Source organism: Chiloscyllium plagiosum, unplaced genomic scaffold (assembly GCF_037043375.1).
Source record: "Chiloscyllium plagiosum isolate Xiang-an unplaced genomic scaffold, Cpla_swu_hap1 HiC_scaffold_22, whole genome shotgun sequence".
NCBI classification, from domain to species: Eukaryota; Metazoa; Chordata; class Chondrichthyes; order Orectolobiformes; family Hemiscylliidae; genus Chiloscyllium; species Chiloscyllium plagiosum.
The window spans coordinates 31,333,332-31,348,396 of record NW_028270160.1 but is presented as its reverse complement, the minus strand read 5'-3'; the positions used below and the strand labels follow the sequence as shown (position 1 = coordinate 31,348,396).

At 42.3% G+C, this 15,065-nt stretch overlaps 1 protein-coding gene across 3 annotated transcripts in view; it reads left to right on the top strand.

Moving 5' to 3' along the window:
- LOC122561162 (uncharacterized) overlaps positions 1 to 15,065 on the top strand; it is a 249,582-nt gene that overhangs the window by 29,273 nt on the left and 205,244 nt on the right. For all 3 annotated transcript variants that reach the window (XM_043712662.2, XM_087998928.1, XM_043712663.2), the window contains exons 2-4: positions 4,601 to 4,734; positions 7,751 to 7,851; positions 14,026 to 14,174. In XM_043712662.2, coding sequence (XP_043568597.2) covers positions 4,613 to 4,734; positions 7,751 to 7,851; positions 14,026 to 14,174 — 372 coding nt within the window. In that variant the 5' untranslated portion in view covers positions 4,601 to 4,612. The remainder of the gene's footprint in view (positions 1 to 4,600; positions 4,735 to 7,750; positions 7,852 to 14,025; positions 14,175 to 15,065) is intronic.

The following is a 15,065-nucleotide window of genomic DNA, read 5'->3' as shown; positions in this document are numbered from 1 at the left end:
GCCACATGCGGCGTGGATGCAGCTTCTCCTAGCGATTGGAGGTGGTGGCAGCAAGGACATCCTCCCAGCATTTGGGCCAGTGGCATTTTCAGCAAATCTCCTCCAACAATCAGGGGCTGTGGTGCCAGTGGCAGCAGACACTTCAAGTTGGCAACACTGGTAAGGCAACATCTGCCACTTCAATGGAACTCTTGACACGGTGACAGCAGTCTGACCTGGCATCAGAGCCAGGGACTCCTGGTTGCAGCAGGCCCAGGGCAGGGACTCCTGTTGCTGGTGTGGCAGCGGTGGCAGCAGCTTATGCCCCTAGCAAGGACTCCTGGTGTCATTAAGGCAGCAACAGCAGAGCCTGAGACTCTTGGTTGCAGTCGCAGTCGGCCCGGAGAGAGGACTTTTTTGTTATTGGCAAGGTGGTGGTAGCAGTGGCGTTGGAGACTCTAGGTTGCAGGGCAAGTGTAGGTTCAGCAGCGTCAGCGAGGTGGGCCTAGTGGTGGAGATCTCTTTTTCAGTTACTGAACACTAGGTGCCAGCGTGGACAGGTTTGGAAAGTATGTTATTCTGAGCAATTATTATTGATCATATATTCTATAAAACTGGACTTTTTTTTATTTTTCTATTTTTCCCCCAAAAGTTTGTTCTTCAGAATCTGTACCTTTTGTACTTAAGATGGCACCGTAATGTGGTTCAGTGCAACATGACCTCCCAACTCCTATACTCAATACTCTGACTAATAAAGGAAAGCAAACCAAACGTCTTCTTCACTATCTTAGGAATAAAAATTCCACTGTAAAAACACAGCGACTATGAAAAAGGTGTTTATTCTCAAAGCTATTGGCATGCAGAAGCTCAAGGTTTCCAATCATCAAATTGAGACTATGAATGGGAAAATTGATTAGTCTTTGCACAGAGCTGGAGACTCTAGGTTGCAGGGCAAGTGTAGGTTCAGCAGTGTCAGCGAGGTGGGCCTAGTGGCAAAGAGATAGCACCTAAAGTGTGGTGACACCTATGTTGGTGGGTCCAGCACAGGTGGTGGAGATCTCTTTTTCAGTTACTGGAAACTAGGTGCCAGCGTGGACAGGTTTGGAAAGTATGTTATTCTGAGCAATTATTATTGATCATATATTCTATAAAACTGGACTTTTTTATTTTTCTATTTTTTCCCCAAAAGTTTGTTCTTCAGAATCTGTACCTTTTGTACTTAAGATGGCACCGTAATGTGGTGACTTGTAAAATTTCACTGTACTCATTTGAGTACTTGACAATAAAGCTAATTCAATTCAATTAAGTATGGGCAATAAATGCTGATTCAACCAGCGATGTCCACATTTCACAAGTGAATAAAAAAACCTCAACATCTTCCAAGGAGTATTCCCTCAAGTTCCTGAGCTGCCTTCAAGTCCAGCTTGACATGTCTTTAAAAAAAGAGAGTATTCAACAAAAGTAACAAATTCTTCACATAGGTTAGTAGCAGTGAGAAAACCTGTAAAGCTAGGGGTGTGCAGAGAAACAACATTTCTCAAAGTTTTGGTATGATCTCACTACCCATGCCAGACACTGAAGAAAGTTTGAAAATGTGTTGCTGGAAAAGCGCAGCAGGTCAGGCAGCATCCAAGGAACAGGAGAATCGACGTTTCGGGCATAAGCCCTTCTTCAGGAATGCCCGAAACGTCGATTCTCCTTTCCTTGGATGCTGCCTGACCTGCTGCGCTTTTCCAGCAACACATTTTCAGCTCTGATCTCCAACATCTGCAGCCCTCACTTTCTCCACTGAAGAAAGTTTGCCACAACTTGTCAAGGCATAGGTCTTTCCTACTCAAGAGGTGAAAGAGGAATACTAGGAAGTGAAGTTAGATGAAAACTGCAGGTTTCCTACTATATTCTGTGTGCAATTTAGTACAAAGAGTACATACAAGTACATATAGTAAATTATCTTCATCGAGTGAAAACAATCATGGATGATTCTGCTAGTTCATAGATGTGGAGACATAGTGGAAGAAGCCATCATGGATTATGATCAGAAAGCTTGCCAAATGAACCTGAAGCTGAACAAGCAAAAAGTACAATTAAAGATGCCTGAAGTCAAGTAATTAGATCATATACCGACAGAAAAGGACTTCATCCTGATCCTGAGAAAATGAGAGCTACAGTCAAGATGCAGTGACTGATAGAAAGTAATTAATGATAACAACACCACTGCTGAGGCATTACAAGGGTAACAATGAAGCCAGCTTGCAATATGTTATGACCAGATTGAAGGTGAGATTCACAATTTGTTACAGTTCCAGTACAGATATACCATATCAGTACGCTCCTGGGTGAGAGAAATGAATTTGCTCCCTTCCAGAATGTAGATTCAGTTACTGGTCACTCTCGCAAAACAGGAAATTTTCTAAGGCCTATGTGACCAACCTAGGTCATGTAATGGATTGAGGAAATTCTCAAAAAAACTACCTCTTTGGACTCATCTACACTCCCAAAAAATACTTTTCCGATTACCAGGCTGGAAGATTTTCTTGTAGCAGTGCCAGCTCAATCCCCAATGGTTGAGCTTGTCTGGCTATCACCCGCACAATCAGGCAAAATAGAACACGTTTGCTTCTGCAGCTGTTTGGTCTCCCTGACCTCAGTAGGCTTCTTGGACACTACTGGGGTTGCTATAACCTTTGATACCACCAAGTCATTGCTGAGGAACTGGTTGACCACAGTCACTGGTATTAACACAAGGTTGCACTCCAGATGCACCCAGTAATGGACAATAGGCAAATATTTTCCTTCAATCACTTTAACAGCACCATGTCACTTGCTGCACTCTCTAGTGGTATGGCATGGCTTTTCCCAGCAGTAGAGTTTGACTGACCCCAGGGGTGTGCAGCTGCAGTCAAAGTCATAGTCTGGTCTTCATCATATTCACTGCACAGAGTGTATGTGCCTCAATAACAACAGTTTTTTATCTTTAGCCTCCAGCAGGTGTCCTGCACGTGTCCTACCTCTCAGCAGTTAAAAGGAAGGAGTTTTTCGATCTCTGTTATCACCTCAACAGCATCCTTTTTGTCTTCTGGAGAGCTTCAAGCAATTCACTTTATCTCTGATGGGGAAAGTTCACTGTCACTCTCTCCACTTCTGTCCTTTCCAGTTGGTTGGCTGCAACTATGGAAAGGTTTCTTTTAGCACAGTGGTTTGTGGATCAGTTCATAAGCAACTGTCAGCATGACTGCCTACATGGTTCCAGTCATTCTGTGTCTCTATGTACACCCTTATTGGAAAGTGTATTGCGTTTTTTAACTCATTAAGGAGGTGTGGATGCAGAAACCATGAAAGACAACTCCTAGAATATGTGTTGGTGGAGGAGAAAGTGAGGTCTGCAGATGCTGGAGATCCATCTATGTGTTGGTGGAGTCTCACCTAGTGGTGACTTTGGGTTTGGTCAGTAGATCGACTTCTGATGTCTCCGACGCTACTAGCTGACTTTAACCCGTAACTTGACTGTTTTACATTGGTTAAAATTAAAGTCATCTCACTGTTAATGTTTGCTGTAAACTGCATGTATAGAATGGCTGTGCAGTAATCCAAAACATACCATACATGACCCAGGCACATTGACGCATCTTAAATGTTGTTTATGCACAATGCATGATCAATTAGCAATTGTAAAGGGGGTGAACAAGGAGGAATTTGAGGGAAGTTTGCTTGCTGGCCAAACATGAATTTCTATTTCTCTGTATTATATTACTGGGAGATCAATCAATGGCTCAGCTTTAAATACAGTGAGATTTTTTTAAACAAAACTAGCTACCAATCTCAGAGGTGACAGCTCTAAACCATTTATCACATAATTTTCATCATTAAATGATAATTCTTGCATTGTGAATTGACACTATCTGCAAAAACTTAACAATGGTCTTTGAGTATCAGAGAAATAAAAGATCCTGTATGCAGCTATATTGAAGTAGCAATTAGATTTATGTTTGTTAGTATAATCAATTATGAGGACTGATTTGGAGATTCTGGTGTTGGATTGGGTGAGAGTGTATATGTATAATACATATTTCAATGTATAATTTCAGTTACATCACACTGTAAATTTTTGCTATAAATTCAGTGCCTTAGACTTGTGTCCTCCACTATCGCCTGATGAAGGAGCGGCGCTCCAAAAGCTAGTGCTTCCAATTAAACCTGTTGGACTATAACCTGGTGTTGTGTGATTTTTAACAATTATGAGGAAGTTCTGTGCCTGTGACTACAGATGCCAATCTCAGAACCCTCATTCACTGCACATCTGTTCTGTGACAGATTTAGCTTTCTGACTCCCACTCCATGAAATTCTGATTTCTAAACTTACTTTTCTTTTACCTCATACCCCAGCTTTAAAAATGTATCTCTTCAAGGATGCCTTAAGCCATTCATCCTTGTCCACCACTGTTCATCCGTAGGTGGGATCTTGCACTAAAGCTATGAAATGCATTGGTACTTTTTCTGATATTAATTGGGTCATATTGCTTGAACAGTATGAAAGTGTGTTGTAATAAACTCTCTTGCTGATAACAAATAATAAAAATGATGAAAAACATTGTTTGATAGTCATATATTTTTGTTTGACCAGATTCTTGTAAAGATGTTGATGTTTGAAAGTCGATTAGTTCAAGTTCAACACGCATGTGGCCCCACTGAATTTCCTGAAAATGAAGAAAAACTCTTTGAACTGCAAGCTTTTCAGAAATTTATTTTGAATCTCAGGTAAGACGCATTGTTAAGTATAGTTAATACATGTCTTTAATTGCCAATTTAAGATCAAAATTTTGTAAAGTAATAGGAGTCTGATTATTTTGTGAATATTTTTAAACAGCGGTTTTGTAGAATTGGTCATACTAAATTGCCCATAGTGTTCAGGGATGTGTAGAGTAGGTGCCTTAGTAAGGGGTAAATCTAGAGCGATAGGGTAGGGGCATGGGTCTGGGTGGGTTATTCGGACGGTCGTTGTGGACTTGTTAGGCCAAATGGTCTGTTTCCACACTGTAGGGCTTAAATGATTTCTATGAAAACTATTGTGCGATATAAAGGTTTCATGAATCATACCAAGATAGATCAAGAATTATGCGAAAGTGAAGACTGTAGATGCTGGAGAGTCAAGATTAGAGTGATGCTGGACTTGCGCAACCCGTCAGGCAGCATCCGAGGAGCAGAAAAATCGATGTTTCCGTCAGGAGCTCTTCATCAGGAATAAGGCCTCGGGGTGGAGAAATAAATGGGAGGGGGTGGGCTGGGGAGAAGGTAGCTGGGGAGTGCAATAGGTAGATGGAGGAAGGGGAAAAGATGATAGATCGGAGAGGAGAGTGGAGCGGATAGGTGGGAAGGAAGATTGATAGGTGGGACAGGTCATGAGGATGGTGCTGAGCTGGAAGTTTGGAACTGGGGTAAGGTGGAGAAGGGGAAATTATGTTGAAGGAAGAATTATGTTCAAGAATTATGTTGAAGGAAGTCTGGGAGTTTTAGTGGACTCAACATTTCCAATTATAGTAGAGCAATGCAAATGGAACAATGATCTGAAGAGCGAACACTTTAGAGGCTATAATTTTCTGAATTACATTTTGTCTGCTATATTACTTCCGTATATGCTAAATCTGTAAAATGCACAGTATTGAAGTATTACAAGTTCTGTATGAATGTGTAATGCTGCTTAGGCAGTTCATTGAATGCCTTCTCCTTTTTTTGGTCAATGTTACTACCTTCAGATATTCTATTGGTAAGCTAGGAAGAACATTTAAAACATTGAAGAACAATGATTTCCATTTTGAGATTTTTAGATGCTATTTTTATTAGATGAACAAAAAAAAAATCTGCTTTTTAAAGTTGATAGTATTTCTGGCAATGAATATAATGTCCACTTATCTTTTCCTAACCCTGTGTTTTGGATCTCCCAACATTGTGTGCCATTATCATTCTGAACCGAACAGATGCAGTATTTTCTCATAGATCTTTGAAGGATACAGAGGAACCTCAATTATCCAAACAAGATGGGTGGGCAGTATTTTGTCTGGATAATTGATTATTTGGTTAATTGATTCAATGCCTCTCCTCTGTGGCTCGGAATTTTCTGAAGTTTCCTTTTCCCTCTCTCTGCCTGCCTTGCTCCGTCTGTCTGTCTCAAGGTTTGTTTCTGAGCAGACACACACTTGTGTGTAAGGAACCTGCAGCAGTGCTGTAGCCTCCCCCACCCTGTGTCAATGGGATTGACTCAGCGAGCACTTGCTAAGTGCACGAGCCCCTGTTCCCCCATCCGTGCCCCCAACCCTGCCTCCCTGGCCACCCTGCCCTACTGCCCCTTGTCACCACCCCCACCCCCCGTCTGCTCCCACTTCCCCCCCTCCATCTGCACACCCCGCCTCCAGAGCAGCCGTTCTGGATACCAACAGCAAGACTGCTGCTGCCTTTGGGGGGAGGGGAGGGGTTTCAAAATTGCACACACACACAACTTTTTGACAAGTTCCATCTTTGCCCTGTACAGGACAACGTGAGTGAGATTATCTGGGGAAGGGATGTTTAGGGTTCACCCCTGCAGAGAGGTCCAGGGAAAGTGTGGGGAGACAGTGATTGCGGGTGGTCAGTCATTTGGAGACTATGCCTGGGCCCCCATTGATGTCCAGGACTGTTCTCGGCAGCATTTCAGTAAGCCGAGTTCATTTTTAACCATTGTAAACAAAAGACACGAACGGTGTTGGAAACACCTCTTTGATGTAATGTTTCTATCGGGACCTTGAGATCTTCTTCAGATAACCCAAAATTCAGATAATTGATATTCGGATAATTGAGGTTCCTCTCTGTGAAGACATGATGTTGTCTTTTTCCCTATGAAAACATGTATGGTATCTAGGGCTTCCTATCTGCTGTTGAAAATGTGTTGCTGGAAAAGCTCAGCAGGTCAGGCAGCATCCAAAGAGCAGGAGAATCGACGTTTCGGGCATGAGCCCTTCTTCAGGAATGAAGAAGGGCTCATGCCCGAATCGTCGATTCTCCTGCTCCTTGGATGCTGCCTGACCTGCTGCATTTTTCCAGCAACACATTTTCAGCTCTGATCTCCAGCATCTGCAGTCCTCACTTTTTCCTATCTGCTGTGTCTTGGATCAAGTATACATTATGTTGGGTCATCCAACACAACCATGTATCCTACTGCTCCATGCACTTAACGTTAATACAGGCAGCATGAAATACATCATATTTGTGATTATTAAATGGAGCTGCGTGATATGTGAGTTTGAGTTGTGTCGCCATAGTCTTACCAGACCAATGAGCTGCTCTCTCATTAGAGAGAGATGACTCGTCATTTAACTTGAGGGCCACCATATCTCAGGTGAAGGGAGAGGTTAAGAAGGTAAGTCCTCAATAATTTCAGCTGGTGATGGAAATTGAACCCATGTTGTTGGCATCACACTACTTCACAAACCAACCTTCCAGCGAACTGAGCTATGTCAGGTCCCCCACAGATGACAGTCAAGTGCTTATTACTTAAGGAGATAAGAAAATAGAAACGTTTCTGTGGCAGTATCATCTGTCACGTATGTCAATCCAACCAATTGTTTTATCTCTTTTATATTCATTGAATGAGGAATGTTTATGAATGTTTCAAGTGAACCAGCATGTAGTGTGTTCTGTTCTACAAGTCAGTAATTCAAAAGGTATAATACCTTAAGTTAAGTTTAGAGAAATGAATCAAATATATTTTTGCTAAAGTGATATTTTCTGTATATTTTTAAAGATTGCTGGGTGGATTGGCAAAAGAAGCAATTTTTTGTAATCTGCGTATTCCAGATCAGTTTGAGAAGTCGAAAGAGGAGATCAGTGTGGTTGTTCTCACAGGTACGTAACTTTTGTCTTCGTTTGAAATCAATGTTTTTTTTCAAAATGACTCTCAGTGGACTCTTCACTACAGTGAATAATAGATGATGCTGATATTAATTGTATCTCGTCACTCATATACACTGAATTTAACACTTGATTGCTCGAAAAATAATTTGAGATCGGACCATGATATAACATCAAGAAAAATCACATTGAATTAGAAAGATTTCATTTTATCTGAAGTTTAAGCATGTGTAGGCTTTTTTTGAGAAGATTTATAGCTCAGGTTGATGGTAAGTATATAAGTTAACTCGCTGAGCTTGAAGGTTTGTTTTCAAACACTTTGTCACCATACTAGGTAACATCATCAGTGAGAGGCTCTGGTGAAGCACTGTGACAGTCTAGAGATTGCAGGTAAAGGCTCCACTTACATTTTAGAAAATTGCTAAAGTATCTTAGAGACCTCAGGTATACTTACTGTTACTTTTTCTGTGAGCTTCTGCTGGGATTGTAGCCACTTTTAGAAAGCCAAGTGCCAGGACCCCAAGATGCATGTAACATAGATGTTTCTCAGTTGGGCTAGGAGAGGCTGCTTCAGGCAGAGATGTGCAGGTGAGGTAGATGGGGCCAGGTTGCCACGCCTGTGGGAACAGGGGACATGCAGCAAGAGGGGAGGAGAGAGGACAGGTAAACCTTATGAAACAACCCCGATTGGAAAATGAGGGTGATGGTAGCCCTTTGTTTGCATGCTAACCTGCCTCCTTTCCCACTCCCTCCTAACCTCTGTACAGTAGCTTAAAGTTTACAGCTAGATAAGAAGTAAATCTTAAGTAGCCATTAAATGATAACCATTCTTGTAACCTGAAAACTTCACTGCTAGGTCAAGGGCAGGTAGGTAGCTGATCAGGAGAACACTGCAGAATTTTCTGCTATCCACCCCAAAAGACTGAATTTCCAACAGCCTAGTAGTGGTGTTCAAGAAGCTATTCGATATGGCTCGGGGAATCCCTAATGGATTTGACCTGTGAGCCTCTCTTGGTTCGTCCCAGAGATCGTATTCTGTGGTAGTCTGGAATATACAACTCTTACAGACAGTTTTTAATTCAAATTATTACCGTTATTTACCAATGACGTCAAAGTTACAATATAACATAGATACCTACAAGCCAGGCTTGAGCTAAGGTTTTAAAACCATTAACAGAGTAGCGGCGCCAGCTCTTACCCCAAGAGCTCTCTCAGAATACTCCCCTTATTGCTGCAAACAAGCTGTCTTTATAAAGAAATTGGCACTGAGATTACAAGAAACACCACATGTCCTTAATCAGATAAGCAGCAATACAATGGCAAAAGTTTGTAGAGGAAGACAAACTAATTGACAGGTCAGAGTGTGCTTGACTAATTAGGCTACATGCACATCAAAGTGAGAAACCCAGACTAAGGCAGGCCAAATGGCCAAATGCTTTAGCTAGATACGCTTCCCTTTTAACAGTACATCATAAGGAGAGACTAGACTGAACTATGTGGAAAAGGTCATGAGGTAACCTTGCTCAGCTAACATGTCCAGTACCATTGTCCTACAAAATGGCTTTTCTAAAAATCACCTTAGATTCCCAAAATGCAAATTAAATTCATTACTTTCCCCAATCTTGAGCTCCAAGGAACAACACACAAACATTCAATCTATAACAAGCAAGTGTACACTGAAATCAGACCACAAAGAGTTAACCTTTCCACCAGCTTCCATCCTGTCTCTCTCGCTCTCTCTCTCGCTCTCTCTCTCAGGCTCTCTCGCTCTCTCTCTCTCGCTCTCTCTCACTCTCTCTTGCTCTCTCGCTCTCTCTCTCTCTTGCTGTCTCTCGCAGCTAGTGTCCCTTGAACCCTTAGGTCAGCCTTTGTGTTTTCCTAGCTTGTAAGGGTAATGATACGTTCACATTCCAGAGCAGTCAAGATTAAGGAGCTGAGCTTCATAAATTTGAATCTGCTCAGTGTGGTATCCATGAAAATGTATCAGGATTGTTCTATCACATGCATATTCCACTCAACTTATTAAAATACAAGTTCTTTTCCTACTGAGTATGAGTTTTGTTAAGAGTCTTCAAGATAAACCAAAAATTCAGTTATCCAACATCCAACTGTAAGATATGTGCAGCTTCCAGCCCTCAGGGTCAAAAGGAAGTACTGCCACACATTTCACAAGTGAACAGACGTTATCACCTTATTTACACCGATCCATTGACACTAAGAACAAATATCCTTAATCCTTCTGAACAAATGCAATTTCCCCTCCCATGTGGTCAACAATGCCCTTTAGTGCATCTCCTCCACTTCCTGCACCTCCACCCTTGAACCCCACTCCTCCAACCGCAACAAGGATAACCCACCCCCCACCCCCGGTCCTCACCTTTCACTTCACCAATCTCCGGATACGATGCATCATCCTCTGCCATTTCCGCCACCTACAGTCAGACCCCAGCACCAGAGATCTATTCCCCTCCCCACCCCTTTCAGCATTCCGCACAGACCATTCCATCCCTGACTCCCTCATTAGGATCCCCCCCCCGCCACCTTCCCTTGCCACTGCAGGAGGTGTAAAACCTGCATCCACTCCTCCTCCCTCACCTCCATCCATGACCCCAAAGCATCCTTCCACATCCGGCAAAGATTTTCCTGCACATCCAAACACCTCATCTACTATGTCTGTTGCTCTCGATGTGGTCTCTACATTGGGGATATAGGATGCCAACTTACAGAACATTTCAGAGAACATCTCTGGGACACATGCACCAAACAACCCCACCACCCTGTGACCAAGCATTTCAACTCCCCCTCCCACTCCACCAAAGACATGCAAGTCCTGGGCCTCCTCCACTGCCAAATTCTAGCCATCTGACGACTGGAGGAAGAACACCACATCTTCCGCCTTGAGACCCTCCAACCACAAGATGTGGTTACCTGCAGTCACCCACTTTGTTGGTTAATGGATAGGAGCCACTGTTTGGTGGTGGGAATGCAGCACACAGTCATGAAATGACAGTAAGACTAAAGCTGACATCACAACAGTCCAATCGAATTTATATTTACAAAGTGATGCTGTTACACAATTATTGAATACCTGTATCAGTGATGTGCCCTCCATAGTTTTTTTTTCTTCATTCCCTGATTCTATGTCAAGATGCAGGCTTGATTTCCACAGTTAGGTTGGAGAGAGCCTGCTGTATCATACGCCTTGTTGACTTTGAAGATTTTGGTGGTTGGCTGGTGGCAGTTTTTGGCGTAGACGGCCTAAGCTTGTTGATAGTCTTCTGCCCAAATGTTGGCTCACATTCCGAATCTCGAATTGCTGCAGACATCAGAATCCTAGGCAGGAAGGAAATAGAGGGACAAAAACAATGACTGCAGATGCTGGAAACCAGAGTCTAGATTAGAGTGGTGCTGGAAAAGCACAGCAGTTCAGGCAGCATCCGAGGAGCAGTAAAATCGACGTTTCGGGCAAAAGCCCTTCATCAGGAATACAGCAGGAAATAGAGGGGCAGCCATCTTTGAGAAAAAGCTCCTTGAGTGCTTGATTTGTCAAGCCCCTGTCTTCCTGTCGGTACTTGGTGGCACCACCTTGTTTCCTTTGTGGAAGAAATGCCTGAAGTGAAGTCAAAGTGTTTCATACACCTCTCACCTTGCACCCAAGGCTAGAATAATGGAACGCAGGTCTGAGTGCATAACCAACGGAGCATTTTGCTGGGCCTGTGGGTTCAAGGTACCTGCCACTGTTTCCATGGATGCAATTATGCACTGACATGCCAGAGTCACCATAATATTGGGATTATCGGACTCAACCAAATTTTGTTCTAGCCTGCTGGGGACAACTGACATCCTTGTCTGATGTTCCCATAGCTGTTTCTACAGGTTGATCATGTCACTTGTGACCAAGTATAGGGACATATTTTCTGTACGGTGGTGACTAGGTGCCGGGTCTCTGAAAGTCCCTTGAGTGTCAGAAATCTGGGATGTTTCTTTTTCTGTTGGATACAGAGACTTGCCAGTGATGTGCTCACTAGATTCTAACCCTGAGTCTTTATTATGGTGGAGGGAGCATGTGTATGCTGTGCTGGTGCATCCACTGACAGTTCACACTCTTCCTCCTCCGAGGTGGTGTTGTGATGAGAGATCCAAATTGTAGCCCCTTCTTCACTGAGATTCCCTGGGTGCTACTAGTACCTACATAAGAGGTATTGTAACTATTTGAGAAAAGCTTAGGGCAGAGAAAAGTGTTACTGTTGCTACTCATCCAAAAGAAAAAGCAGAACAAAATATTGAGTATTTGGTTGATGAATCATTGCTGGTGGATCATTTCCATCACCCGCTTTCCCAGCATTTCTGCCATTTTCTCTTCAAAGTGGGTGAGAAATTTGATGTTTCCCGTATACAATCTCACAACTAATTGATCCATTGGCCAGTTTTGGGCTCGCCTTTTTTATAATCTGATATGGATTAAATGGAGGATGATAATAGAGGTGCCAGCTGTCGCTAAGTGAGTGAGTAGGCAGGAAGGTTCCGTTGCTTGAGAGGATAAAGTGGGAGTAAGTCTTTAAGTAGCATGATGCATGTTGATCTTTAGGAAGATGCCCATGAGATAGCCTTTTACCCTTGCAGTGCATAGTAGGCTCTTTTGCTGCCTGTTGTCTATCTGTTTTTAGTGCTGCCACAATACTGACCTTGCTGTGATTTCTGACAAGGTCAGCCTTCCCATCTTGTCAGATGGGAAGAGGATTGATCTGCTTTCCGATGTCCTGTGCTGCAGCACTTGGAGTGCAGTTTCAGTAAACCTGAGGGCCAGTTTGGCTTTCTTGAATCTCCTGCCTTGAGTCTTGGGGTGATCATCACATTCTGAGGGTAGGTTCCTGCCTTGTGGTGTTTGAAGTGCTATGTAGTTATCTTGAAATATGTCAATGAAGCCTTTGAGCTGAGAAGGTCTCAATAGTGGGGAGAACTTCCAACCCGCTCGCAACATGATTTGCTGAGTACTTGTGCTATATCATGCTTGGATAGATAATGAACAAAGAAGCACGTGACAATATGCCCTAGCCATTGAAGGATATTCTGATATTCACCACGCTCTTCACCTTTCTTTAACTTCAAATGGAATACTCAGCCATAGATGGTTTTCACGCTGAAATTCCACTGTTGCCACTGGTATTTATAAGAGGGATGACTTTGAGTCATAGAGTCATTACTTGATGAAGTATCTAAGATTCTGAAATATCTTGAAAAGATGAACTTGGAAAAAATGCTTCCTCTTGTGAGTAAGTGGGCGGCACGGTGGCACAGTGGTTAGCACTGCTGCCTCACAGCGCCAGAGACCCAGGTTCAACTCCCGCCTCAGGCGACTCTCTGTGTGGAGTTTGCACATTCTCCCCATGTCTGCGTGGGTTTCTTCCGGGTGCTCCGGTTTCCTCCCACAATCCAAAAATGTGCAGGTTAGGTGAATTGGCCATACTAAATTGCCCGTAGTGTTAGGTGAAGGGGTAAACGTAGGAGTATGGGTCTGGGTGGTATACGCTTCGGCGGGTCGGTGTGGACTTGTTGGGCCGAAGGGCCTGTTTCCACACTGTAAGTAATCTAATCTAAAAAAAAACCCTGTTTAGAAATTAGGGGTCGCTCTTTTAGACAGAGTTGAGGAGAATTTTTTTTTCCTCCTTCAGATTCTTCCGTGACTTTGGAACTCCCTGCTTCAGAATGTGGTGGAGGTGGAATCATTGGATATTTTTAATGCACGAGTACAGTAATTTTCTAAAGGCAAGGGAATCATATGTTATCCAAGGTAAATGAGAATCTGGCATTCAAAACACAAGCAGCTCAGCTATGATCTTGTTGAACAGTGCAACAAGATTGAAAGGCCAAAGGCCTATTTCTGCTCCTAATTTGTATATTTGCCAGTGTTCGGGAATGTCCAATTAATTAACTGTTTCTGCTTCACAAAAGCTATCCAACCTGTTGAGTTTCCTAACATATCTTTTTTATCCCAAATTTCAAGTATCTACAGCCATTTGCTTTGCTTTTCAAAAAATATTTTCTGTTTTCATTTGTCTCTAATTTGGTTCAAATCTTTGCCAAACTTTGTTTATTGTTGTAACATGTTGCAATTCAGTGAGTACCCAGTATTCAGTCTGGTTGTAAACTTACCTAATTCTATTTTAGGTAAAGGAATATTCTGTTTGGATCTGCGGAACTGGAAGGGCAGAGTATCCCTCCAGGACAACTGTTGGCTGCTACAGATGCCAGAGAATACAAAATTGATTAAGAACACTTCAGTCAAACAGGTTGCTGATCCTGTTCAGAGGATTACGGTAATTTTTTTTAAAAATACCAGCATGTCAAAGCTGTTATATGTGTACAAGGTTATATTCATGCCTTGTCCTTGCATCTAACTCTCTTAAACCATTTTATATGTGCCTGATGCCCATGCCTGCAAATATCAATTAGTCATTGTCATCATCAAAGGTAAGCCTAACAGATTTGTTAAGGTTAGGTGCAATGCTGACTGATGAAATTCTGTGATTAGTGAAGGTGATAATAAAAAGCCTGAAATTATATTGGAACCCAGATCTTCCAGATTTTTGCCTGTGCAAAAATCACTGTAAATTCCAGTGGGTTGGCAAGGGCTGAGAGGAGGTGGGGTGGCTGGCATGGGACTAAAATGAAAAAGTGGAAAATGGGAGCTTTAGGGATGACAATCCATCGTTTAAGGTTGAAGTTGTTGGAGGCTCTTAGGCAATATGGTGGAAGCAAAGAATGATGATCAAAAGACTGAATTTAGAACAGTGTTTTAAGAAGAAATGATAAGACTTGGGGAACTTCCAGAGATAGAATAGAGCAAGACAAGGAAAGGTTTATAGACAGATACAGACTTTTAAATTGAGTATTTGGAGAATTAAAGTTGTACACATAAGTGATATCAGATGTAGTGTGACCAAAATCACCCATGCAATATGGATGCATTTTCTTAATGTCACTTACAAATTACAATATTTGAAAAGCTGGACTCATGATGGAAAGATAATAGATAGCATTGTTTCCAGTTTGTTTCTGCATCTTTGTATCTATTTGCAAGTATATTTCTTTTTAACTTCTCTCAGAATTACTGGGTTTACTTGGCTCAATGATAGCTGTTTTATCTATGCATCAGAAGATTGTTGGGCCAAAATTCCTTTCCAAGACTAGAGCATAATCAGTGTTGT